Source organism: Clarias gariepinus, chromosome 2 (assembly GCF_024256425.1).
Source record: "Clarias gariepinus isolate MV-2021 ecotype Netherlands chromosome 2, CGAR_prim_01v2, whole genome shotgun sequence".
NCBI lineage: Eukaryota > Metazoa > Chordata > Actinopteri > Siluriformes > Clariidae > Clarias > Clarias gariepinus.
The window spans coordinates 25411222-25436310 of record NC_071101.1 but is presented as its reverse complement, the minus strand read 5'-3'; the positions used below and the strand labels follow the sequence as shown (position 1 = coordinate 25436310).

The 25089-nt window shown below is 36.5% G+C and overlaps 3 protein-coding genes across 5 annotated transcripts; 1 reads left to right on the top strand and 2 right to left on the bottom strand.

Moving 5' to 3' along the window:
- Positions 1-903: 903 nt before the first annotated feature.
- On the bottom strand, positions 904-10105 carry scamp5a (secretory carrier membrane protein 5a). Of its 2 annotated transcripts, XM_053491147.1 has the most exons (7): positions 9895-10105; positions 8855-8901; positions 8553-8678; positions 6894-7050; positions 4601-4702; positions 4336-4453; positions 904-4044 (listed from the first exon to the last, which is right to left on the bottom strand). In XM_053491147.1, exons 2-7 carry the CDS (start codon positions 8859-8861, stop codon positions 3856-3858), a joined length of 699 nt encoding a protein of 232 aa, XP_053347122.1. In that variant the 5' UTR covers positions 8862-8901; positions 9895-10105; the 3' UTR covers positions 904-3855. The 2 variants fall into 2 exon arrangements, with proteins under 2 accessions (XP_053347122.1, XP_053347121.1); XM_053491146.1 differs by lacking the exon at positions 9895-10105 and having other exon boundaries at positions 8855-9029.
- Positions 10106-13288: 3183 nt separating this feature from the next.
- On the top strand, positions 13289-21920 carry parp16 (poly (ADP-ribose) polymerase family, member 16). 2 transcript variants are annotated; one of them, XM_053477346.1, is made up of 7 exons: positions 13289-14464; positions 16220-16416; positions 16573-16710; positions 16849-17055; positions 17905-18076; positions 18199-18343; positions 19999-21920. In XM_053477346.1, exons 2-7 carry the CDS (start codon positions 16228-16230, stop codon positions 20132-20134), a joined length of 987 nt encoding a protein of 328 aa, XP_053333321.1. In that variant the 5' UTR covers positions 13289-14464; positions 16220-16227; the 3' UTR covers positions 20135-21920. The 2 variants fall into 2 exon arrangements, with proteins under 2 accessions (XP_053333321.1, XP_053333314.1); XM_053477339.1 differs by having other exon boundaries at positions 14213-14245.
- Positions 21919-25010, bottom strand: si:ch73-330k17.3 (IGFBP domain-containing protein). The gene is made up of 4 exons (XM_053477377.1): positions 24242-25010; positions 23697-23784; positions 23245-23440; positions 21919-23148 (listed from the first exon to the last, which is right to left on the bottom strand). Exons 1-4 carry the CDS (start codon positions 24582-24584, stop codon positions 23089-23091), a joined length of 687 nt encoding a protein of 228 aa, XP_053333352.1. The 5' UTR covers positions 24585-25010; the 3' UTR covers positions 21919-23088.
- Between the last annotated feature and the right edge of the window lie 79 nt (positions 25011-25089).

The following is a 25089-nucleotide window of genomic DNA, read 5'->3' as shown; positions in this document are numbered from 1 at the left end:
TACTTTGTGAAATTAATCGACCCATTTATTAACAGCAGGATACACAGAAATAAATAGATATCAATATCTGTAACCAAAGTAATAGAGTAGCTGTTAATGACATGGTGCTATGACAAGTTGTTTATGTCTATAAATGTTGTTTCCACTCATGATTGTAGCTAGGATAATACAAACTGTTCCATTGTTTTTTTGGTTATAATGTTGAAGAACCACAAGTAAGCCTACAGTAACTAGGATAACAATTATTTGCTTCACATTTCCCAGCTTGTTGGGAATCAGGAAAATTCAAAATTCTCAATCAACCTTAAGAATTATAACAACATAGCTGTACTACTTCAAATCCATTCCCCCAACTGACCATACGTGTGGAAATGAAGAAATGATTCAATGCTCTAAAATGAGACAACCTCCTGTTCAATTGAAAAATAGTCTACCATGTGAGAAAGACTGTTTTTGACCACCTTGCTGACCATAGACGCTGTAAAATAAGTCGAATCACCCCATAATATAGATCAAGAAGAAAAATTTAGGAGAAAACAATGCATAATTTATCATGTGTGGTCTTTCAAACATGTCAAGCAGAGCTTAATCCTTCCCTGGTTCTGCCAACGAATGTGTCATAAATGTGCTTTTTTTTTTCAATACCAAGAGTCCTTCTGCCCTCTGCTGGAGAAACTTGCAATTATAGATCTATGACATTATGAAAATTCTTCCAGACACCAAATGTAACCATAAACCATAAAAATAAACCATCTGTTTACTAGCCATAAAGGAAACACAAAATTAATTTAAAGATGATTTAATTTTTTTTGCTGACCCTTAAAAAAAACAATTTGGTTCTTTAGTTACCCTGTAATATATTTAAAATACCTTTTCAGCAATGAACTCATTACTAACCCAACATTTATATCAGAAAGGAATGTTTATTGTCAACATAAAGCACAAAATTTTAAATTTAAATTATAAAGAGAGAAAAAGAAAACCCCTAATGTGGACTTTATATGTGCCTCTTTCCCTGAAGTGAACAATACATTCCGTGTTGGGGTGGACAGTAAAATCGACATAAACCACACAAATAACATCTATCTACACATGGCACAAGGTTTGATTAGGTTCACAGATTTACCAAGCACCACATGACACACCATATGTAGACAACTACCTTTTTAGTTCTATTATCAATCACCACTCATTCACTTTACACTATGAACAAAACCTTTTCTACTTTTAATAGGGTTACTATATGCATTTAGAGTATAATGGGTGTGATGGCGATAGACACTGGCCAATCCTGCTGCTGGTGCATCTGACATAAACTTTAATATTATCACATTACTCTTTATACTCTATATTTTTTACAGTATCTAGGAAAACTTTGCTCTGAATATACCAAATTGGAATTTAAATGTGAAGTCAGCATTTTAGGGCAGTAAAAAGTTGTGGACAATAGCAGAGAATTAAAATCGCTCTAGGGAGTAGTATACACTTTATGCTGATCTAGTACCCATTTCATGGGCACTCAAGAAAACTGCCAACTTCTACCAACACTATGTCTAAAAAACTAGAACTAGTTTTAACAATACCAGTAAAACAGCCATGATACGTTTAACATTAAAGCATCATTCATTTGCTAAATGATAGTAATAATTGAAAACCAAAATCAAGTTATAGGACTGCAACCATACACATTAATATACACATGAACCTAAACACCTAAACACTTGGACCATTTTACAGTTCTTGGGATGAGATGCTATTGTACAAGCCTTGTTTAAGACATTGTGATTACATATTTCATAAACTGTACATGTATGTTGTAATCTCAAACTATTTACTTATTTATGTTATGTTCTTATGTTGGTTAGATTTAAGCATACTTAAATAGCAATATGAGGATTGTTTAGTTATTTCGATTAAAATCTAACCACATCTCACTAACTCATTCAGACTACAGATAAGTTCAATTTACATCAAAACAAATTACATGTATTGAAATATACCAGCCTTACTAGGGTGACTAAGATTGAGGAATTTACATACAGTATATTCAAAACCATGTAATATGCAAATTGTTCACAACAAGTACTAGTCACTGTATCACAGCAAATATCTACACAAAATTAAGTACTATGTTAAAGTCCATTTTCCTATTAGAAAATAACAAAAGTCTGAGTTTAAATGGATTCACACTGTATTATTCAAACAGAGACTAGTGTGCTTTACCTGCAGGCATTTAACCCCTGCTTTACCCAAATAAACATCTTAACAAAATATGTCAGCACACTGTATGTCTTCACCAAAATGCACAGAAAGATTTACTCACAAATTTGCAGGACAATACTTCACTGCAATAATGGCAAAGACAACATTAAATCAGACTAGGCCAGACGTGATTTATAATAAATCAGTATTTCATGGCTCAATGATTGTTGGTGCAGGCACTGAAGTCAAGCAGTTTTAGGATACACTTCAGTTCTTCTAAGCCATTAACTAATGGCCGCTGTATAGCCATCATGTTTTTGGAAATGCAGCTCTGAAATAATAATCATCAAGGGTTTTCTCAGGTTGACCTTTTACCAGAAAGCAAAATATTTTGACACCTGTTTGAGGTACACATTTCTTTAACTTATACTGTTACAAAACCAATCAATCAAAGGTAAGTGTATAAGTGTATGGCTATTCGTGTCCTAGCAGACAAACTAGAATGAGGTAATTATAAAGCAAGACAAAGTGTTAAGACCTAGGAAAAGGCAAATTGTGAGGATGGATAAAATGTGGCTCAGCAACTAAAATGCAAAAAGGAGCTATCTCAGTTGCTGCATTTATTATTAAGTTATTTCACATAAATTTTTGTAACTGATTTACAATTATTACTCCCAGGGTCTGCCTTTAGTTGTTTTAACGACAAATAACCATATAGAAATACAAATATACAGATGGCTCATCAAGGGCTCTAATACTAAAGGAACACAATGGAATGCATAATCAATTAAGATATACTCTAGGCAGAAATAGAATACAGCCATTACAAAGACATAATGTGTTACTGTTGGGGTCCAAAAAAGAAAATCTCAACTCATGTCCTGGAGGTGCCTTGTGCCACTATCAGGTTTTCCTGCTCCCAAACATTCTTGATTTAACTCGCAGGAGGCTTTATGATAAGCTCCTGAGTGCTAGGAAAGAGGAACATGAAACTTTAGGGCAGTGGGCCTCTGGGATAAGAGTTGAGAAAGCTTAGCTTCAAAAACAAAAATGATATTTCACTCTACCATACACAACAATTGAGACCATTTTTACGCATTATTGTTTTGCCATTAAAATGGTCAGTTATTTGCTCTAATTATAATTCTCTGTGTGAGCCCCCTTCCCCCTCCCTAATATGTTTGTAAGGCCAGGTTTATACTTGCTTTTAACTATGCACATGCTTATGGAAAATTGCATTCACCCATATCCAACCTTAATCTAGGGTGGTGATTGTGCATATTTGTGTGCATGTGTTGCAGTGTTTGTTGATGCAGGTAGGTGTTCAGTGCCCAATGTAAATAGTGTAGGCAGTATAGTGCAATGTGACATAATGTCTGCCACAGACTGGACAAACTAGAGTGGTGTCCCAAATTGCACACTTAGAGACTATTCTAGAGAGTTTTGTACATTAAAACATATCAGTTACCCTACTACAGGGAAAAAAAAGCCTGTTTTGTATACAACATGGACACCTGATTAGGCAGGCCATCTGAGGTGATGTAAATGTTGTTTGTTCACTAACATTGCAGCTAGGGCTGCACACATAAGCATAGTCACTTGTCAAGTATAAAACAGGCCTAACACTCATAAAAGTTTTCTACCAAATACACATTACATGGGTTCATCATAGTTGTAGGTTGGAGGGGCAGAGTACTGTTGGCCCTGCATTGCTCCCTGGGCTGCACCCATAGCTGCCTGCTGGGCTGCTTGTTGTACGTGGGGGTTTTTCCAAGCACCTGTTGTCCATTCTTCCTGGGCCTTGCTCATGCTCCCTCCGCTGCCACGGTAGAAGTTATGGACCTGTAAACAAACAGCAATTAAGTTCTGTTTCCATAAATAAAATTGTTTTATTTGACAATAAACATCATCTCAAATATATTTATACTTGGCTTTTATACATTTTACAGTTGAGCAGTTTATGGTTATGGGTCCTGATCAAGGACCCAACCGTCATAGGTTGGCAGTGTTAAGATTTGAATTAAAATCCATCAGAACAGTTGCCCACAGCCTTTATCATTGAGAGTGAGTATTGCAAATAAGGAAGTGATGGACAAATAAACTGCTGTCAGTATTAGACTGGGACTGAGGTACCTTGGTGAGGGCGATGAAAGACAGTACAGCAACAGCTGTGAACATAATAGTGGGAATCAGCATGACCACAGCAGAGCCGATATTAGTGCTAAAAAATGTAATGGTGGCCAGCCACCCACTGTAAGAGAAAAAGAAACACATTAGAATGTGAATGAGAATTATCTTACTCATACTGCTAGCTGTATCAACAAATATACAAATATAAAAATTTGCACAGCTCCCACAATTAGAAATTTTCTGAAAACCCCATTTCCAAAGCCCTTACCAGACTCCCCAGCCTGGGATGCCCACTGTCTGGATAATACTGATCACAACCTGAGCCATGAATACGAAGAAAAATGCCATGAAGTTGAAAGAGCTGTCAGTCCTGAAATACAAAAGTGAAAGGCAAAAATTTGATCGATAATAACCTATATAGTTTCGGTTATGCAGAATATATTGTTGTCTTAATTTGTAATATTTGCAATAGAACAGAGTAGAGCAAAGTGGAATCAATTTTTTCATATATAGACAGGAAATACAAACTGTATCTGTCAAATGTAACTGTCAAAAATGTTTTCTCAGTTTTTATGTATATATTATTTGTGCCCTGTGTTTGACTTGTACCCAAGGAGATTTGGACATTACTTTTACCTTTATCCTCATAACATCGATTTTGGGTTACATGTTAATATGCAAATTATCATTTTACATTCAAAGAGCAAATCGCAGTGTTGTTCTCCATTTCCTTTGTTTTAGGTCCAAGACAGCTGCTGCTTCCAAAATTATTATCTAGATAAGATATACAGGTAAAACTCGAAAAATTGGAATATTGTGCAAAAGTTCATTTATTTCAGTAATGCAACTTAAAAGGTGAAACTAATATATGAGATAGACTCATTGCATGCAAAGTAAGATTGTTCAAGCTGTGATTTGTCATAATTGAGATGATTATGGCATACAGCTCATGAAAACCCCAAATCCACAATCTCAGAAAATGAGAATATTACATGCAATCAATTAAAACCATTATTGTACATAGAACATATCGGACCTCTAAAAAGTATAAGTATGCATATGTACTCAGTACTTGGTTTGGGCCCCTTCTGCAGCAATTACTGCCTCTATGCGGCGTGGCATGGAATCTATTAGCCGGTGGCACTGCAGAGGTGTTATGGAAGAAGTGACATGATGCTTTAATAGCGGCCTTCAGCTCTTCTGCAGTGTCCGGTCTCATGTCTCTCATCTTTTTCTTGGCAATGCACCATGGATTCTCCGTGGGGTTCAGGTCAGGCAAGTTTGCTGGCCAATCAAGCACAGTAATCCCACGGACATTGAACCAGGTTTTGGTGCTTTTGGCAGTGTGGGCAGGTGCCAAGTCCTGCTGGCAAATGAAGTCAGCATCCCCATAAAGCTAGTCTGAGGAAGGAAGCATGAAGTGCTCCAAAATCTCCTGGTAGACGGCTGCATAGACACTGGACTTGTGAATGAAGCACAGTGGACAAACACCAGCAGATAATATGGCTCCCCAAATTAACACAGACTGTGGAAACTTCACATTGGACTTCAAACATCTTTCAGTGTGTGCCTCTCTATTCTTTCTCCAGACTCTAGGTCCAGAAATAAGGAATTTAGACCACTGAGCAACAGACCAGTTCTGTTTTTCTTTAGTCTTAGGGACATTTGAAGCCCATGTCCAGGATCTGGCAGTGTGTGGTGGCTCTTGAAACACTGACTCCAGCCTTAGTCCACTCCTTGTGAAAGTCTTTAACATTTTGAATGACAATCCTCTCCAGGCTGCGGTCATCCCTGCTGCTTGTGCACCTTTTTCTTTCACACCTTTCCCTTCCACATAACTTTCTATTAATGTGCTTTGATACAGCCCTTTGGAAACATCCAACTTCTTTTGCAATTACCTTTTAAGGCTTTCCCCCTTTTTTGGAGAATGTCAATGATGGTTTTCTGGACAACTGTCAGGTCAGCAGTCTTTCCCTTGATTGTGCTTCCTCCTGACCCAGACATAACCATCTCAATTATGACAGGGATAGGGGTAGCTCAGTGGTTAGGGCTTTGGACTACGGTTTGGACGATTCCAGGTTCACACCCCACAACCACCAAGGTGCCACTGTTGGGCCCTTGAGCAAGGCCCTTAACCCGCAACTGCTCAGATGTGTAATGAGATAAAAATGTAAGTCGCTCTGGAAAAGAGCGTCTGCCAAATGCTTAAATGTAAATGACAAATTACAACTTGAACTATCTTGCTTAGTTTCACCTTTTAAGTTGCATTACTGAAATAAATGAACTTATCTTGATATTCACATTTTTCAAGTTTCACCTGTATGTTTATTTTGTATAATTATATAATATGCACTAAAATGAATCTTAAATATCCTGAAGTGGTGTGAGTGACCAAATTTAAACCTGTTTAAATATTTCACTTTATTGCATGTTTACTAATTTTTACCGGGATATAATCCTACTACTAAATATACTGCTGAAAAAAAATAATAAAATGTAATAATTTGCACAATGCAACAGATCTATTAATAAGATACACATCCTTGTTTGTATTAACTTACTTGAAAGCTTTGTAAATGGGCCGGAACCAGCAGACATAAGAGCAAGGAGTGAAGAGAATAAGCCACAATATAGCCATTCCAAAATTAGTGGCCCCGCCTCCACCACACATCCATGCCAGACAACCAATCAGATTGACCGCCAGCGTAGCACTGTTCACTGAGTAAGAGGATAAAAGAATTTAAATATCGAACTTCATGTAGTAGTCTACATTTTTAAAAAGTACATAATTTTTTTTATGATTACACAGAAAATAATTCAGAAGTTAATCTCTACTTCATATCGTTTGCATAATTTTATACAACTGCACTGAAGAATTCTCAATTATGATTAGTCAGGAAATGTTGAACAGTCATACTGAGTGCAAGGCAAAAAACAGGTTTTATATTATTTCACTTATTCTTATACTAATAATACTATGTCTATAGTAACAACTTAGACATGGACTTGGGCAGAGGTGTAGTGCTATTAGTGTAAGTACAGGAGTGTGTCAATGATACTCATGTATGTACACACATATACGTGTATCATAAACGCACATACACGAGTATCATTGAGGCACGTATGTGCACACATTCACAGGTAAGTGGTGGCTTGAACAATTAAGGGCTATGTATAAACTGTTTCTATGGTACCAAGTTTTCATACATTAATCAGCTATAACTAGCATTACTTTTCATTGTTTTAATTCTAAATGTGTCTAGAAGAATAAGATTAAATATCCCATTTTTAGATAGCAACAAAGTTATATTCACTGTGGTGCTGAAAGGCTACTGGCAGCTTTTAAGGTGGACTGTTTTCTTACATGGTATTTAGCTCATGAGTTGATGGTTTGAATCAATGAACACATCTTAAATTTTAATACAGCAACTTAGCCTATTCTACTTTTTTATTTGGTCTCTTGCATGTCATTCACTTGGATAATTAAATAATAATTTGGGCAGCACTACGCATGTGAACTTCTGCGTCTGAATGAAAGAAAATGTGTGACTGAAAATTGATGATATAGTGAATTTGTTTTTCAATAATTAGTTATTTACCATGTGTAATATGTGTCTATTTAACATGTGTGGAAAGATCCACTGTAACAGTAAACTGTTTCTTTTGGGGGCTGATAAGCAAATGTCTGTTTCCATATGATGTACTTTTTTTTTTTTGACCCCTTAAATTATTTGTGATATTAAGTGACAACTACTAATTATTATTTATCTAATGTATTATAATGCTTATTATATAATGTAATTAATGTAACAAATAACAACCAGCTATGTTTTTCATGTCCCACATAAGCTAGTTAATATATCCATAAATTAATGACAGTTATTCCATTTCTACAATCCACCAAACTCTTACTGTACAATGTGGAAGCGCTTACGTACTGTACAGTATGTATAGCGTAGTATTGGCAATTACAATACAATTTGTACATTATTTAAAAAAAAAAAAAAAAAAAGATAGATAAAGCCTTCAGTGGTGTGACAAGTGCTTGGCACCAATCTGCAAAACAGTACTTTCACTTCTGCAGTGTTTTCAGTGAAAACACAGTCAGCATTATTAGTCTAAACAATACACAGCTTACTCAGAGATAGACTAGAAAAAACAGAGTTATACTCATGGTAACTGTGATAAAACCATAAATATAAATAGTTTTTTATACTTACAAATCCAGAGATAGTACAAGCGTTTGCACATGGTGCGACGTTGTTCTGGGATCTCGTTGAAGTCTTGGTAGAAGCATGGCTTCAGGGGAATGAAACGAGGAAGAGGTGGGAAATTGTTTTCTAAAGCTGTAAAGTGTATATTAAAGGTCAGCCATGGTATCACATTAACACTTTCTTCTAACATTATAGAAAGACAATTCCATTAAATAATTTTTTTTTTTTTTTGATGAAAGACATGACAGTTGTGTTTATTATACAGTCCTCAATGTATCCTATTTCTAATAAATATAAAAAAGTCTTACCTGCCATGAAGATGCCTTTTTAATTCCTAGTGTCAGATGTCAATAATCTGTAACCCAAACGAAACATTGTCCATGAGCATACATACTGTAGCACTAACATTTACGACATGGTCATGGGATCGTTTCCGATTAATACTTTCGAATGGAGAGCCTCCAGCATGGCCTACAACTGCGTCCCAAATGATATACTCCTGTACTAGATAGTACGTTAGTCCTGTATAGTGGACTACTCATTGACATACTTTTTAGTGCCCTACACTGGTATGTCCATGCGTATTCGAATGTAGCCTCTATCCATTTCCTCAGGAGGCGCTCGTGCATGCCGGAGATCCCGCGCCCCCTAGTGTCCGGAATACAAATCTTCAAAAGGCCTCGAACAAGATTTGAAACATTGTAGCGTCCGAAACAGATCAGGGATGTAACAATGTTACCGCGCTGTGTTACTATATTCAATGTGTTATATGCATTGTCTTTGAAACAAGCTTCGTATTCATTTTAAGATTATTTATGCTACAGAGCTGTCCTGGGAGCAGGGCTGGCATCTGGCGACCAGGAAAGGGAAAATAATGGGAAGCGGAAGACGAATTCCAACCTTGCGAAAATGATAAACACATTTCCTACTAGATATCGTGTCACTTTTCTAGCAGCATCAGCATGTTAGACCGGTGAATTGTATGCCGCCGAGGTTCAGGCGCCAATGCTGAAAAGCAAACAATGATTTCCTGAAAGCCACCCCGTTGTCCGCCTGGCACACGGAATCCTGTAGTATTAAAACCATCAGCTATAAGGTGGTGTAGCGTGGTACTACTATTGGGTTGAAATAATGAGCCTGAATGTGTGTCACACATTCTGGGAGTGCGTGTGTGTGTGTGTGTGTGTGTGTGTGTGGAGGTCGGGGAGAGCGCCCTTCAGCCCAGGATATCCTGCTCCACTAGCTACATTCACACATCACTGGTTGCACATCGTCTCCGATTTTACTCCAAAATATATAAATTATGTGTCTTTAAAGACAGGACAAATCATCAGCTGAGAAACCTCACCTCTGTCCTTAGGCTAACCAAGAGCGCTGATCCGTCGACTCCGATCAACAACTTTCCATTCAAGGTGACTTTAAATTCACAGCCGAGACTCTTTTCGTCAAATGTCTGGTTTCATTTCATCCGATTATAATTTTAAGAGTAAAATAATCATGTCACGATCCTCCTACACGCCTCCGTTCCGCCTGGACTCAGATGTAGGGACGGTGATGATGCTGCTGATGATGATGGTGGTGATGATGCTGTAAAGATTCGACCAATAAGCGGAGCTGTTCAGTAATCGCGATATTTCATCCCTTTACAATCCGCTCCCTTCTTCCAGCTGCTCTGTTTTCGCTCTACTTACTAGTCGCTCTCCTTGGTGCTGAAGTTAATATAATATAATACAATATAATATAATATAATATAATATAATATATGATACAAACTGAGCACTTGAGCCTGGTGATTGAAGTGTTGGGCTAATAATCAAAAGGTCCCCAGTTTGATGCCACTGTTGAGCAAGATCCTTCTCCCTCAACTGCTCAAATATAATCAGGCTTTAAGCTGACAACCCAGAAAGAAAAATGCTAGAGAAACTCAATTCAATTTGATTATTTTAGAATCGATGATTTATATAGCACTTTTAATTGGTCATTATCTCAAAGCAGCTTTACAAAATTAAAAGAAAATTATGGAAATGTTTATGAGGGAAAATGTGTATAAATCATAATGACCAATTTGTCCCTAATAGGCAAGCCGAGGGCAACAGCGACAATGGCAAGGAAGAAACCTTAAGAGGAACCAGTCTTATTAGGGAACCAATCCTCATTTGGGTGATAGCATGAACGGATAGCATGAACTGTTTTGCAGATATACTGTGTGTTAGGCAGCTGGAAGTTCAATATAACAGAAGATGTCTAAGTTAACATGGAGTCCAGTTCAGCACCAGGATAAGTCAGACAGGCAAAAGGGGTCTGGATCACTGGGAGCTCACAAAGTAGAATCCAGCTGGAAGTGGTCCTTCTCTGAATGCCTTAGAATCCTCGCAGGGTTGGCCTGAGTCTACTAGAGCTGTTCTTCACTACTGAAAGAACAGGTGGAAAAGGATTAGCGCAGCTGCCATTCATGATATTAGCAGCACTAGAGAGTGTGCATTTAAATGTACTGGTGTACGAGGTTATGGGATGAATTATGTGTATGCCTGGTTAAATAGATGTGTCTTAATTCTACTTTTACACTGGGAGATATATCTGTGCCCTGAACACTGTCAGAAAGGCTATTCCAAAGCTTAGGAGCTAAATATGAAAACAGTCTACCCCTTTTGTAGATTTTGATATTCTGGGAACTACCAGAAATTCAGAGTTTTGTGATGTTAAGGATCGTAGTGGATTTTAACATCAAAGGACTGGTTAGATACATTTGAGCTAAACCATTTATCGCCTTGTACGTAAGTAGTGCTAGTTTGTAATAAATTCTAAACTTAACAGGTAGCCAGCACAGCGATGATAATAATGGTGTTATATGATCATATTTTATTGGTCTGGTGAGAACTCTGGCAGCTGCATTAACTGTAGCTTTTTTTTACTAAGGATGCAGAACAACCATCTATTAATGCATTACAAAAGTGGTCATGAATGCATGAACTAGCTTTTCTGCATCAGATACAGAAAAAATGCTCCTAAGCTTGGCAATATTTTTAAGGAACGAAAGCTGTTTTTGTAATATTGGAAATATGATTTTTAAAGGACAAGTTACTGCCTAATATTATGCCCAGGTATTTTACTGTCGAATTGGTATTAATAGAACATCCTTCCAAATGCAAGCTGAATTGTGAGAGCTTTTGTGTACTGGTTTTTGGACCAATATATAATATCTCTGTCTTATCTGAATTTAGTAAGAGAGAAAAGACAGATAACTTTCAAGGAGTGGGGGTATTCATTGTCCCCATCTAAAAATATTTATTGTTCTGTGATTAATTTGTACGTTTTGTACCAAAGTATGTGTCTCTTTCCTGAATGATATGATGGCTGCATGAGCCCATGGTGTTTATAATTGCATAGTATTGTTTGAGCAGATTGAACATTTAGGCATTTTCAGGCATGCTGTTAATATATGGAGACACTGAGTTTGAATGCATGCATTAAATAAATCCAGAGGTATACTCCAATTGACTCAAATGATGCCAATTGCAGCCTTATGCCTGGTGAGAAATTATGAGGATAACAGCAGTTATCTTGTCTCACAGATGTTCTACAAGATGACATGTACAGTTGCAATCAGCCATTTATGTATACTCATCATGAACATAAATGTCATGGCTATATTTGGCTTTTAATGACTTATGTCTATAAACCGGACTTTATTCCTTTAATAGAAGAAAACCACAAGGGTTGGAGCACTGCATATACATGTACATACACCCACTTAGACGATTAATTAACTGGTGCCGCAAATCCTGAAATGTCTTTTAAACTGCCAAGCCCAATTATGATTAATGATCATGATTGACTACAGCAGATAGCTTCTCTGTCCCAACATAAAAAGAGTTTGTTTGGTGGAACCAGTAACACATGGTACATGGTAAGTCAGGAATGTCTCCTGAAGACATTTCTAAACAATTGTAGGTTCCAAAATCAGTTCAAAAAGTTGTACATTAGTACAGTCCAGTAAGTTATTGAAAGGTACAACCATTGCATATATTTTTTTACCCTTCTAGTATAAGTTTGACCCTGTGTTGGTTTCAGAAAACCCTACAAAATTAATACCCATGCACCAAATCCTATGGTTTTTATTCTACTAGATACATTGCTGCATTCTGCCCCTAAAAAGAAAAGAAAAATCACTGGAAAAAAATACTGCAAGCCTAATATTGCAGTGAGATTCATGGGTCTAATGAATGTAAGTGAACTATAATTAAACATCGTTAAAAATTTAGGTCAATAATAATGAAAAGAATATTCATTCACACAAACATGCTTTTTTTATTCTTTAAAGCTGCTTTGCGACAATGACCATTTTTAAAAGCGCTATACAGATCAAATTTAATTGAATTTAATTGAATAATAATAATATAATACTTGAACATGATTTCATTGCATCAGGTATGCTCTTATAATGCCACATTCCATCATGTATAATCTCTGAGACAAATCACATGCTGCTTAGCAAATATTTTAGAATACACCTTGCAGAACAGAATGCACAATATAACTGTGTCACTTTAGAGAAATTTCAGTGCAACAGCAGATTACAGAAAATCACAGGTACAATTTTTAAGAGAATTTTAAAGTCACCAAACATTAATCACATAATGCACAAATTAAATTTTTATTAATATATTGAGTTTTTCTATTCCATAATATATTGTATATAGTTTTTTTTTAACAATTTTTTTTTTTAACTACACCCAATGTTTGCAGTTATATTGTCACAGGCAAGTATTGGTTATACTGGTACATAAAGCATTGTATGATGGGAGGACTGCATGGTTGTATGTACAATATATGCATGATTGTTTGTAAATATTACAGTATGATTGTCATGATTTTTTTTTTTCATATTGGCACATACTTTGTCTGTGGCACATACTGTCATGGATTTTTATAGTCAATAAAAATATATAAACAAACAGGGAGGCTTAGTGGCTTAGTGGTTTGCACGGTGGCCTTGCATTACCAGGGTTGAGGGTTACTCTGAGTAATCCAGTTTCCTTCCACAGTCTAAAGAGACATGCATATTAAGTTACAGTAATTGAAATTCCAAAATTGCCCATAGTGTGTGTGCGCCCTGGGATGGATTGGCACCCCGTCCAGGTGGTGGTCCACTCTGCCTCGTGCAGCGCCCCTGCGACCCTAGACACTGGATAAAGCGGTATAGATGATGAGGGAGTGAATAACAAACAAGTTATGCTTTGTTTTGTTTCTTTTGCCAAAAAGTGCTCTGCTAGCAGATAAAAGATGGTGTCACATTAAGATGAATTTTCAGCAAACAACTGTAAAATAACTAGACATTAAACAGTACATTAAATGTCGTATAAAAATAAAAAAAAGCAAAAGTGAAGAGAAAGCAACACTTAAAAAAATCTTTTAACTTAAAGCAGGATGCAAGCAGATGATCCCTCATCAAAGATACACGAACATTTAAACCAAATGCGGCTGAAATCTCAGGTGATATTACATGGAACATTTATTTCCCCCACAAATGATAAGTTAAATCTCACTATAGGATTTCAGCTTGTATCTCACATAAAGGTTTGAAAATGTTATACCGTGCGCTAGCAATTACTTGAACGCACCGAGGCAGATTAAACAGAAATAACACTGGTGTGGCCTGAGAGCGACAACACAGGCGAGAGACACTGCGCGTTGCTACAGTAGGCCATGGTCTCCATTTTCTATCCTCGCAGATCCTGAAAACTGACACTATATCATTAATACAGACGTCGGGTTGTTTGTGTGTGGTTGACACTGCTATTAGAGGATTATACATAGCGTTAAACAGGAGAAACAACACCGGGACAGGACACACACACACCACTATAGCGTTATTCTGATGACACAGTCGGCTAAGCTGTAGAGTTCCCTTTAGCCAGGTGAGTAGCATTAGCTTGGGTACGCTACTTAACTAGCCTGAATATTTACAACGTTTGTCAAAAAAGACTACAAAACGACTAAAATCACTTTTGCAAGCTAGTTACTAATGTAGCCTACGTTATAAAATATAATGCTAACCTAGCTTTCCTTGGATAAACTAACTTCGCGGAGTAAGGTAAACAAACTTGCAAAATATTGCTAATTGCTAATAACTCAGTCGTCGCTCCGTAACAAGAGCCAAACAGGCAAACTAACTACTCCAACAAAATATCTTTTATGTTTTGTGTGTATGTGTTTTTAGGCTAATCTAGACCATGTTAACATTAAGTTTTTTATCTTAGAATAGCTCTCCAAACTCACTAACGTTACCTATTTGGCTAGCTAGCTAGCTTCTGTAATGTTTTTTTTTTTTTTTCAAAGTGGTAGCATACAGCATGTAGAAACCTGCAGAGTCACCACATTCAAACCAAAAACCATGGTCAAACGAAAGCTATGTTTACCACAGGTTTGGTTTTACAACATGGACGAAAATTCCCACAAAGTTCAGCTCATGATTAGTTAATAAAAAGTCTAACCATCTCTTAAAAACAATAAGACTGATAGGACAAGATGAATATCTTATTCCACCTCAAAAGCACTTTAAAGCCCTGGCTGAATTAACCAGTTTTAAGATATGGTTTAGAAATGCTTGTTGTGTGGAGGGACTTGGTCACTAGAGCTACAGAGGAAAACACCGTTAAAGTATATTTGGGAGTGTAGAACACTTTAAAAGTAATTGGTTAAGGAAAATACAGGTGTAGGGGAGCTCCCTCCCTTCGGTACTGTATAGGATAAAGCAGTATAGAAGATAATTTATTATTATTATTTTTTAAAGGACCCAAGCACTATAAAATCAGCACAATGATGCCATGATTATTATTTTATCATCATCAGCCATGATGATGTCTTAAGCTTATGCCGGAAAGTGGTTAATAACTTTCTGTGTAAATATTTTTGCTGTCAGTTAGTTCTAAGGAAAAAAAAAAAGAAATGAAATCAGATTCGGGAGGTCAAACCTTTTTTTTCTTGTCCTTTTTTTAAAAAAAATTTTATTCAACATGGAAGTGACCAATCTTGCATCCTTCTTTAAAAATTTTAAGTTGCTAACCTCAGCCCCAAAAATACCCATGTTTAACATTATACTGTCTTGTTTCATGTAATAATAACTTCTGAATAATTATTCATATTTATTTGAGTATAAGGAGTAAAGATTTTGTAAGCTTCTAAAAGCATGTGTATGACCTGTAAAAATTGTTGCTTAAATTAAAGCATTCCATGCAAAACTAAGGCTTTTTTTCTTGCAAAAAATCTGCAGTGTCCGTTGTTGTTGTTGATCCCTCAGCTGCAAGCGGTTGCCACAGCGGACCGTATCTAATTCATGTTGCAATATCTTTTATAATTTTAAAACAATCTTTTTCAGGTTCATGTCTTTTCATAAGAAATCTAAATTAAGCAAGATTTATCTGAATGACAATTGAGATCATTGAAAGATTTGATTTTTAAAAAGTTACAGACACTACATAAAATGTCATGAAATCGTAATTAGCAAATATGTTTTAGCAGAATGTGTATGCATATTTACAAAAAAAAATTCTTGGATTGGGAGAGTGGCTGGTTAAAGGGCGTTATTTTTTATTTATTTTTTTTACAAAAAATTCCTAACTTTTAATTTTTTTATTTTTTATTTATTTTTTTATTTTGTGCTTGTTTTCCAGTGTTGGGAATGCAGCCACCTCTAGCACCAGCCACCATCAGAGAGCTGGTGCGCTCACATCTCCATCTTGATCCTGTTGCTGCAGATTTGCGCTGCAGTCTTTTTGTGGCTGCCGTGCAGAACTACAAGCGTGACTCTGTCCTAAGACCATTCCCACCTCCATATCTAAGGGGAGAAATAAAGGATTTTGAGGAGTTGGTAAGAGATCTTGTTATTTTTATACAGAGTTCTATATCTGAGATTCTGGTTCATTGAAACAAGATGAAATACGCAGAATGAATTACTGTAGAATCGCATCATTGATCCAGCTCAAGATACTGAACTGAATGAGAAAATATCTTATGTCTCTTACAGCAGAAAGATGTGAGCAGCTTGCCAAGTATAAGAGACCTGGTCCGACTGGGATCAGGAGATGGAGATCATCATCTGGCACTGGTACACTGGGTTCTCTCTTCCAAGAGCTTTGCTGTAAAGACCATCCAAAAAGAAGAGGTGTGAAGTTGGATTTACTTTAGATATTAGTTGAGTCACCTATAGTGTTGTTATTATTATTAATTATTTTTAAATAATCATGTTTAATTAAAAATTTGATAATTCACTTTTGTTATTATTATTATTTTACAATATAAGTGGGCCAGACTCAGCCAACTGACACAAAATGCAGGGGTCTCCTCCCCTGTGCCTGACTTCCTTTTTGAGTTGGAGTACTGTGAACAGATGAATTCAAAGTTTGAGAAGACACGGGCAGGACGAGATATTATCTATGCATTCCATGGTAGTCGACTGGAGAACTTCCATTCCATTATTCACAATGGTCTACATTGTCATCTGAATAAGGTGAGGGTCTGTAATATATAAATCCCAAAAGTATTTAAACTGTGGGACATTGTGCCAGGGGTGCAGGCGAGGGTAAATTAGAAATGCCAGATTGTAAGGTTGAAATACCAAGTAAGATTGTAATAAAAGTGTATCTCTTTTTCCCTATGTCATACATTTTGAAATGGTGCTCACAAATTTAGTACTCCAAAGTACACCAATATTGCAGACTTACTGCAATAAAAGCAGCAGATGAGTCGGTAATAGTTGGTTATAGTTAACTCTAAATTAAATATATTTCAAGTTCCCCAAAAAAGATGACCTTAAGTCTGCATACATTTAGTCTAACCTAAAATATTTACTATTGGTTGATATTAATTATTTATTTGTTTAATACTTGAAGATCCATAATCTTGATGAATGGATATTTAATTAACTGTTAAAGAGGGACATCTGAATTTAACCTCTGATATAGCATGCTTTTTAATGTATAAATTACAGCAAAATGTATAAACACACAGCAAAAGTTTTAGTGAATTTTAAGTTAAATATATCATTCTAGTCTTACTTTAAGGGTACATACTCTGGGATTGGTTACAATTCACAATTTTGAAAATGTTGCATGTTTATAGTAGTGTGGCAGTCAGTACACATAATTCTACATTATATTTAGCAAACCAGCTAATGGAAAATGAAGACATAAATGTGCCAAATGAAGAATGTGACCATATTACCAGACATTTTCCATAAAATCTTTTTGTAGACATTATGCTGACTTAGGGCATAAAAAATTTCACTGTTTTAATTCTGGCACCACAGTTGCCCTTACAGATATGCAAACCTCTAGTAATGCTGTCTTTTCCTTTTCAGACGTCACTGTTTGGGGAAGGTACTTACTTGACCAGTGACCTTAGTATAGCTTTTCTCTATAGTCCCCATGGAAATGGATGGTGTGACAGTGTCCTTGGGCCAGTACTAAGCTGTATTGCCTTGTGTGAGATTATTGATCATCCAGATGTGAAGTGTCAGGTAAAGAAAAAAGGTAATGCAAATTCCTAATGTAATCGTTGCACTTCACTTTGGCTTGTAAATGCTTGTGCATGGCTTTAATTTTTTTCCGTAAAGACAATATGTTTGGTGATAAGATCTGCTAAAATATTTTAGACTCTGAGAGCCTTGACCGCAAACGTTTGAGGGCAAAGAACAGTGAGGGGGGAGACGTGCCAGAAAAGTACTTTGTGGTCACCAACAATGAGCTGCTGAGAGTAAAGTACCTGCTGGTTTACTCTCAGAAACGTTACAGAACCAGGTGAGACATTTTTACTCTACAGTCTGTTTGCAGAATGGTGGGAATTTATAATAATAGAAACTAGGGGTGCAATGGATCGCAGTTGATCCGTGATCCGTGTGGATCACGACCCATGGTTTGGCATGCATGTGACCCACGGATTAATTGCTTAGTTTTTTTAATTAATCCAAAATTTTTAATGATTGCTTTTTAAGTGATTAATTACACAGAGCAGTCATGTTCATGTGAACAGGGCATGTTAATCAGTTAACAACAATGGCTAGCAGTAGAGCAGAAGAACTCAAAAGCCTCCCACATCATTCAAATCGCAAGTAGGCACTGTGGGATGAGAAAGCCGTATGAAAGCGGCAATACATCGAGCATGGCCACGTATCTAAAGCGAAATCACCCTGGTGTGCCGTCAGGATGCAAAGCGCAACAACTGCAGCAACAGCTGCTCCTCGCCTTTTGCACCAGAATCAGAGCTGCCTAAATCGATTTCCATGAGGCCATACTCTGTTGTGGAAAACAAAGGATTTAAAAACAAGTTGAAAGTGCTTGAGCCACACTAAGAAATACCCTCACGCATGAATATCATGTCTGAACTTTACGAACAGGGAAAGTAAAGATTATCACTGACTTTTTAGGTGCATTCTCTATTGCGATCACCACATACGGGTGGACATCAAGGTCTACAGAAATCTGTGACTGCTCACCACATCACCGTGGAGTGGGAGATGTTAAGTCTGGTGCTATAGACACGCCCCCTCTATAAAATTCTCACAAACACAAATCTAGCGCAGGTGATAGAATCAGTAGCATGATGGAAGTTAAAGAGCCACAATGCATGTAGCAATATCCCAGTCACCAGCTCCAGCACCAGGTCCTCCAGCTGCTCAAGCCCCTCAAAACAGTCACAACCCTATTGAGCAGATGACGCAGTGACGGCTAAGAGGTCTACTCTTTCCTCAGAAAATGTAGACATCCTTGTTTTTTTTTTGTTTTTTTTAATGTCATTATAAAATTTGGTCTGTTTTCAGGTCTCATGTTGTTTTTTTACATGCTGCGCTTTAACATCTGAGTAATTTAATTTTACAATATTATTTATTTAGCTGGTTATTTCTTGATTTCATTTTTGTTAAAACAATAGGTTTCTTGCTGTTACGTTCTTGTAATAAATAGAAATTCGTCTCCTCTCCCTTTTTGCTAATTTGAAATCACAATTCGATTTTAATTGTGATTTTTGTGATCTGTTCCCCCCTTATTGAAATGCCACAGAAGTCTTCATTGTTGGAGAATATTCACAGAATATAGAATAATATTTACAGAAGTATAGTCAGAATAGCAGCTATGAGGATGTCAGATTGAACTTTGACAAAATAACCAAACACATTTTTAGAAATACTGAAAACACAAAGATGTTGAAAGTGGTATGTGATTAATATTTTTAGTATTTTTTGTATTTTTTTTTCATGAATCTATAATTTTGATAGTCAGTAAACTTGCAGACAAAGAAGATTAAAATGTATTAATATTTATGAAAAAAGATTATTTGATTTATCTTAAAGCACTTTTATACAAAAAATGTATGGCAGAAATATACTGTATAAACAGTCTCCATTTTTAATTGCCTAATTGATTTTCTGTTATCGTTTTTTTTATTTTATTTTTTTTAGACATGCTCAAGGGACATCGTGGCTGGTCAGACACCATTTTGCCATTATGATGGGTCTCTACCTTCTACTCCTTATATTCATTGGTGCCTTCAATTCTACTAGTTTCCAGGCATTTTGGCATCGAATATTTCGGTGATCCAACTTTTTATTACATTTGCCTCATTTTCAAAGTGCCTTTTTCTTTAGTTCACTGAAGAATTTAGTTGAAGACTTACAGTTACCATAATGCTCAGGAAACTCTGAATATTTTATCCATCTATCAGTGTGTACTAGTTGTACAGCAAGCACATTTAATTTGACCACATTTTCATATGCCTTTGTTAAGTCAACACATGGTCAAACATTTATGTTTGAGAACCAGTGTGTGAGAAGAGAGGCCTTGTCTAAACTGTGTGAATACTAATTATTATTTTTTAAACACTGTGGCATGTAGCTTGTCGTAACATATTTTTTTATACTAAGTGAATAATTACTGTACATGAGCTGTACAACCAAATTATGAGGGACATATGCTGTCCTGTCTTTAAAGAAATGTGCTTGGCCGAGGTCAATAGCTGCTTACTTAATTAAAGGGAACCATTAGTTGACCACAATGATAATTTTACTGATTGTAGGATAGAGTTTTTGATTGAATGTAGCACTTCTTACGTTCCACTAGAACTGTTTGATTCATGTCACAAAATGATTTGATTTTGCATTCTAAACATGTCTTTTACACTTACTAGCCACTTCATTAGGTAAAACTGTTTGTAACACAAATGTCTAATAGCCAACAGCGTGGCAATCCATACCCATACAAGTAGACATGGGCATGATCTGCTGAAGTCACACCTATCATCAGAATGGGGACGAAATGTGATTTAAGTGACTTATGACTGTGGCATGGTTGTTGCTGATCTACTGAGACTTTTACACCATCTCTAGGGTTTTTAGAGGATGTTCTGAAAAGAGAAAATATATAGTGAACAGCAGTGGGTAAAAATGCCTTGTTGATGCTGGGTCAGAGAAGAGTGGCCAGACTGGTTTGAGCTGATAGAAAGACAACAGTAACTCAAATAACATCTTATTACAACCGAGAAACGTGGATGAACGTCTCCGACTGCATTACACATTGAACCCTGAAGCAGTATTGTATATCGGGGGATATTTTCTGGACACATGTAGTACCATTAAAGCATTGTTTAAATCCCACAGTCTGTCTGAGCACACAGGATAACAAACTGAACAAACTGGTTTGCTTGAACATGCCATTGGGTTCACTGTACACACCTTGCCTCCACAGTCACCAGATTTTAATCCAGTAGATCACCTTTGAGATCATGGATGTAAAGCCCGACAAATATGTAGCAATTGCATGAGACTATTAGGTCAATATAGACCAAAAACTCTAAGGAATGTTTTCAGCATATTGTTGAATTGTTTATACCACGTATATGCAAGGCAGGACCCAGTCCAGTACTAGCAAAGGTGTACCTATTGAAGTGGCCAGTGAGTGTATACTGTGTAACTGTTGGGAGTTTTTTCCTTATAATAGTCCCTAAGATTTTTTTTAAGTAAATATTAAATAATGGATTCTCAATATTATTGATTTGGGAAATGTTTGAATTATTTATTTTACCTTCCATAAATATTACTAACAGCAGAACAGTAAAATTGTGTATATTTGTTTGCAGGGTGATTTACAAATTACGAAGATACAAATTAATAATCCAATGGGTATATACATACAAGTAATATACATTTAAGTCGTTATTTTTTACAAATACACCAAAAATTACAACAAATACAATATTGTATATTTTCATTGTCGTCCTCACTTGATTTTAAAATATGCAGTATGTATCTATGACTATTGACCTATTTTTCTGTGAATAAACCTCTAAAATAGTTTACGCCTAAGCTAATAAACACGTCTTTCTGGATTTTGTCATGTCTCTTAAATCTTCATGCACAAAAGGTATTATTGTCTTTGTTGAACTCTTTTATTGTACCAGACGCATTGCAGGTTTTGATTTTATCCATTGTTATCAGTCAAAAACAGCAGCAATCTTCATATCATCGTAGTGGTGATAGTAGCTGATAAAAATGTGCATGAAGCTTTGATCTTTGATAATGCAGGATTGTTCAGGTGCACGTAAAGACTGCTCTCATTGTTAAAATTATTTATTTATCATCAGTAACGGCTTTTTCCTGGTCAGGGCTGCGGTGGAGCCGGATCCAGTTCTTGTAAGAATGAGTGCAGGGTGGGGCATGTTACAGTAAAGCTGTTGTATATCATCTTTTTAGACTTAATAATCATAAGACCCCAAAAGACAGCACTTTTTCCTAACTTATGCATATGTTAATTTACAGCAAAACAGAAAACTTTTTTTTTACCTTTCTAAAATATTTTCACCTATATGCTGAGCAGAAAATGCTCATTGACTTTGATCACTTCCCTTCTTCGCTAGAATGAGCAGCAGTCTTAATTGTTTTGCACCTCATAAACCCATAAATCTGCATTTCTCAGACATGTTTATCAGAATTAACCATTTGCTTTTCTTGTGTATTGTGATATAAACCAGACATCAAAAGGAACAGACTGTTATTGTGTGTCTAGAATTTTTTTTTCTGGCCCATGGATCAATGCCTTATTACGGCTCCATAAATACCCTGTTATTCAGTAACAGCCCACTAGGTTTGAGAGATTGTCCCAGGGGGGCATCTTGTTCTCCCTGAGGTCACATTGTGCCTTAACAGTACACTATCAGATATTATCAGTCCCACTAGAAGGCAAGAGTGAAACAATGAACAATGAAATGAGAGGAATATATATATATATATATACACATGAAAAATATATTTTTTTATATTTGTGGCATTATATGTATGCAAACATCTGCTCACTATGAATTATATGTATGCAAACATCTCAGCACTGTGAATGCAAATACACAGAAATAAAACAAAAACTAATGGATCAAAATATTTTCACAAAACATATATTTTTATATATTCCATCTAAAATTAAAGTATTTCTTTAAGAATCATATAAAAAAAAATAGCTGCCTTAATATGCTACATTTTAGGCTGAGATGACTCCTCCTCAAATTATTTTGCTTCATTTGGACAAGCAGGAGCCAAACAAATGAAGTAGCCCTCACTGCTGCTCTGTTGGACAAAATGTTAAAAGTTTAGAACATCACATTATTCGATTTCATGTTTACAAAATGCCAAGTGCTTTAAATGCAGTTTACTTGTATTTACCTGCAGGTTTTGGTGGCAGATTGCCTGACTGTGTGCTTTCAGGTGACTGTGCACACACCTCCCAAAACGATGCAGGCAGACGTGGTCTGTTTGAGTGCAAGCCTGAGGACATGCTGGGTGACTGAGAACCAAACAGCTGGTGCAGGTGGTGTGCTGACAAAAACCTCCACACTCACGCTTTTCCACTGACACAGACCTGTAACAGCGAACAGACTGCATGCTTGTTACAGATAATACAATTTCCTACATTTACAATTCATAATTAAGATAGTTGAATATGACTATATTTTTATGCACAGAATATATAATAGTGAGAGTGTGTATAGATGTAATTAGTTTTTGTACAAAAAAAAATTGAATTAGGACTCTTATTAAATCTTGCAATAATTGTCACAGTTAAAAGTAGGTATAATATAGAATCCTAGTATACTGTATACTGTGTGATGAGTCACCTGGCTGAGCAGATTTCATTGGGGTTTGCCTGACAGAATTCCCATGTGCAGTCTGGACGACACGTGTCTCTTTCAAGGACTTCAAGTACTGAATTGACAGACACAAGATTAGGGCAAAAATTCTACACTTTACAGAAACAATTAGGTGAGTTACAACATGACCTAATATTTGTGTCTTTGTGTGTAACTTGCAATGTTGTTTTAACTAAGCAATGTTGTTTTGTCCCATGCTTAACAAAAAGGTTCAAGGATTTCATCACTTCCAAAAGTTTAAAGTTTTTATATGTTTATATATTAGTCTATTCTTCAAGATCTCCACTATACTATTTTCCAGTTTCCAGCATCGTATCCAGGTAAACAGTGGCTATAGGGTGCTTAATTATAAGCTCTATGTGCAATTCAAGTAGGAATAATAAAGACCTAGTGTTATCTGCCCCAGAAACACAAAATCTAAGCATGCCTGATAATAATACATTTCCAGTACTGTGCCAGTTCGCTAGAAGTCTCTTTTTACTCTATTGGGAAACTCTGACCCAAATTGTTACCTGACTTGCAGATCCCCTTGTGCTCTGCATCTGGATTGCTCGCAGCAGTTTCCTGGTACACACACACCAGTCCTTCATCACACTTCCCCAGGTAGTCCCAAGTCCCTCCACAGCTCTCCCCAGCTTGTTTTGCACATGCAGGGCAGCAGCCGCAGACGCCTGTAGTAATACCCCCTTTACACTGGAGCCTCAGTGCTCTGCGAGGTGAACAATGGATGCGCTCGCACGGTGGACAATGCAAGGCTTGGAGAACCTGCGATCCGGATCTGGTGCTCCCTGAACTGGACGTCACAGTTGTTACAGCATAAACCACAATCAAAAAACATAATGCTCTGTAACCCATGATGACATGAAATGGCCTGAATAGTCAACTCCTTTTTTTATATAAAGATCCCTGCATCTAAGGCCAAGTGCTCTCTTACAGACACACTCATCCACCCCCTAAACAGCCAATGAATGAAGCAATACTACAGGAACGTTTACTGTTAATTGCCCCAAGTCTTATCTTTACAGTCTCTCTTCAGTTTTTTTTCCCCCTTTCAAAAACCATTTCTACCTTAGAACCATTTTTTTTTCTCGAAACGTTGGTTCCTGGGGGGTGGAAAGACTAGCCCCTTTGTCAAGGTCAAGATAATCACACTCCACTAGCAAAGATGAGATTAGCAGGTTATATAAGAAGAGCATGGTATGGTCATAATAAAACTCCACTGCAGACCTCAACACCGGGACCACTGTTAAGGGTTTATCTTGGATGCAGTGTTTCATACAATGAAAGACTTTCGCAACATGTAATCCATATGACGGTTCATAAAATGAAATAAACTGACATAAATCCTCACAAATTTTGT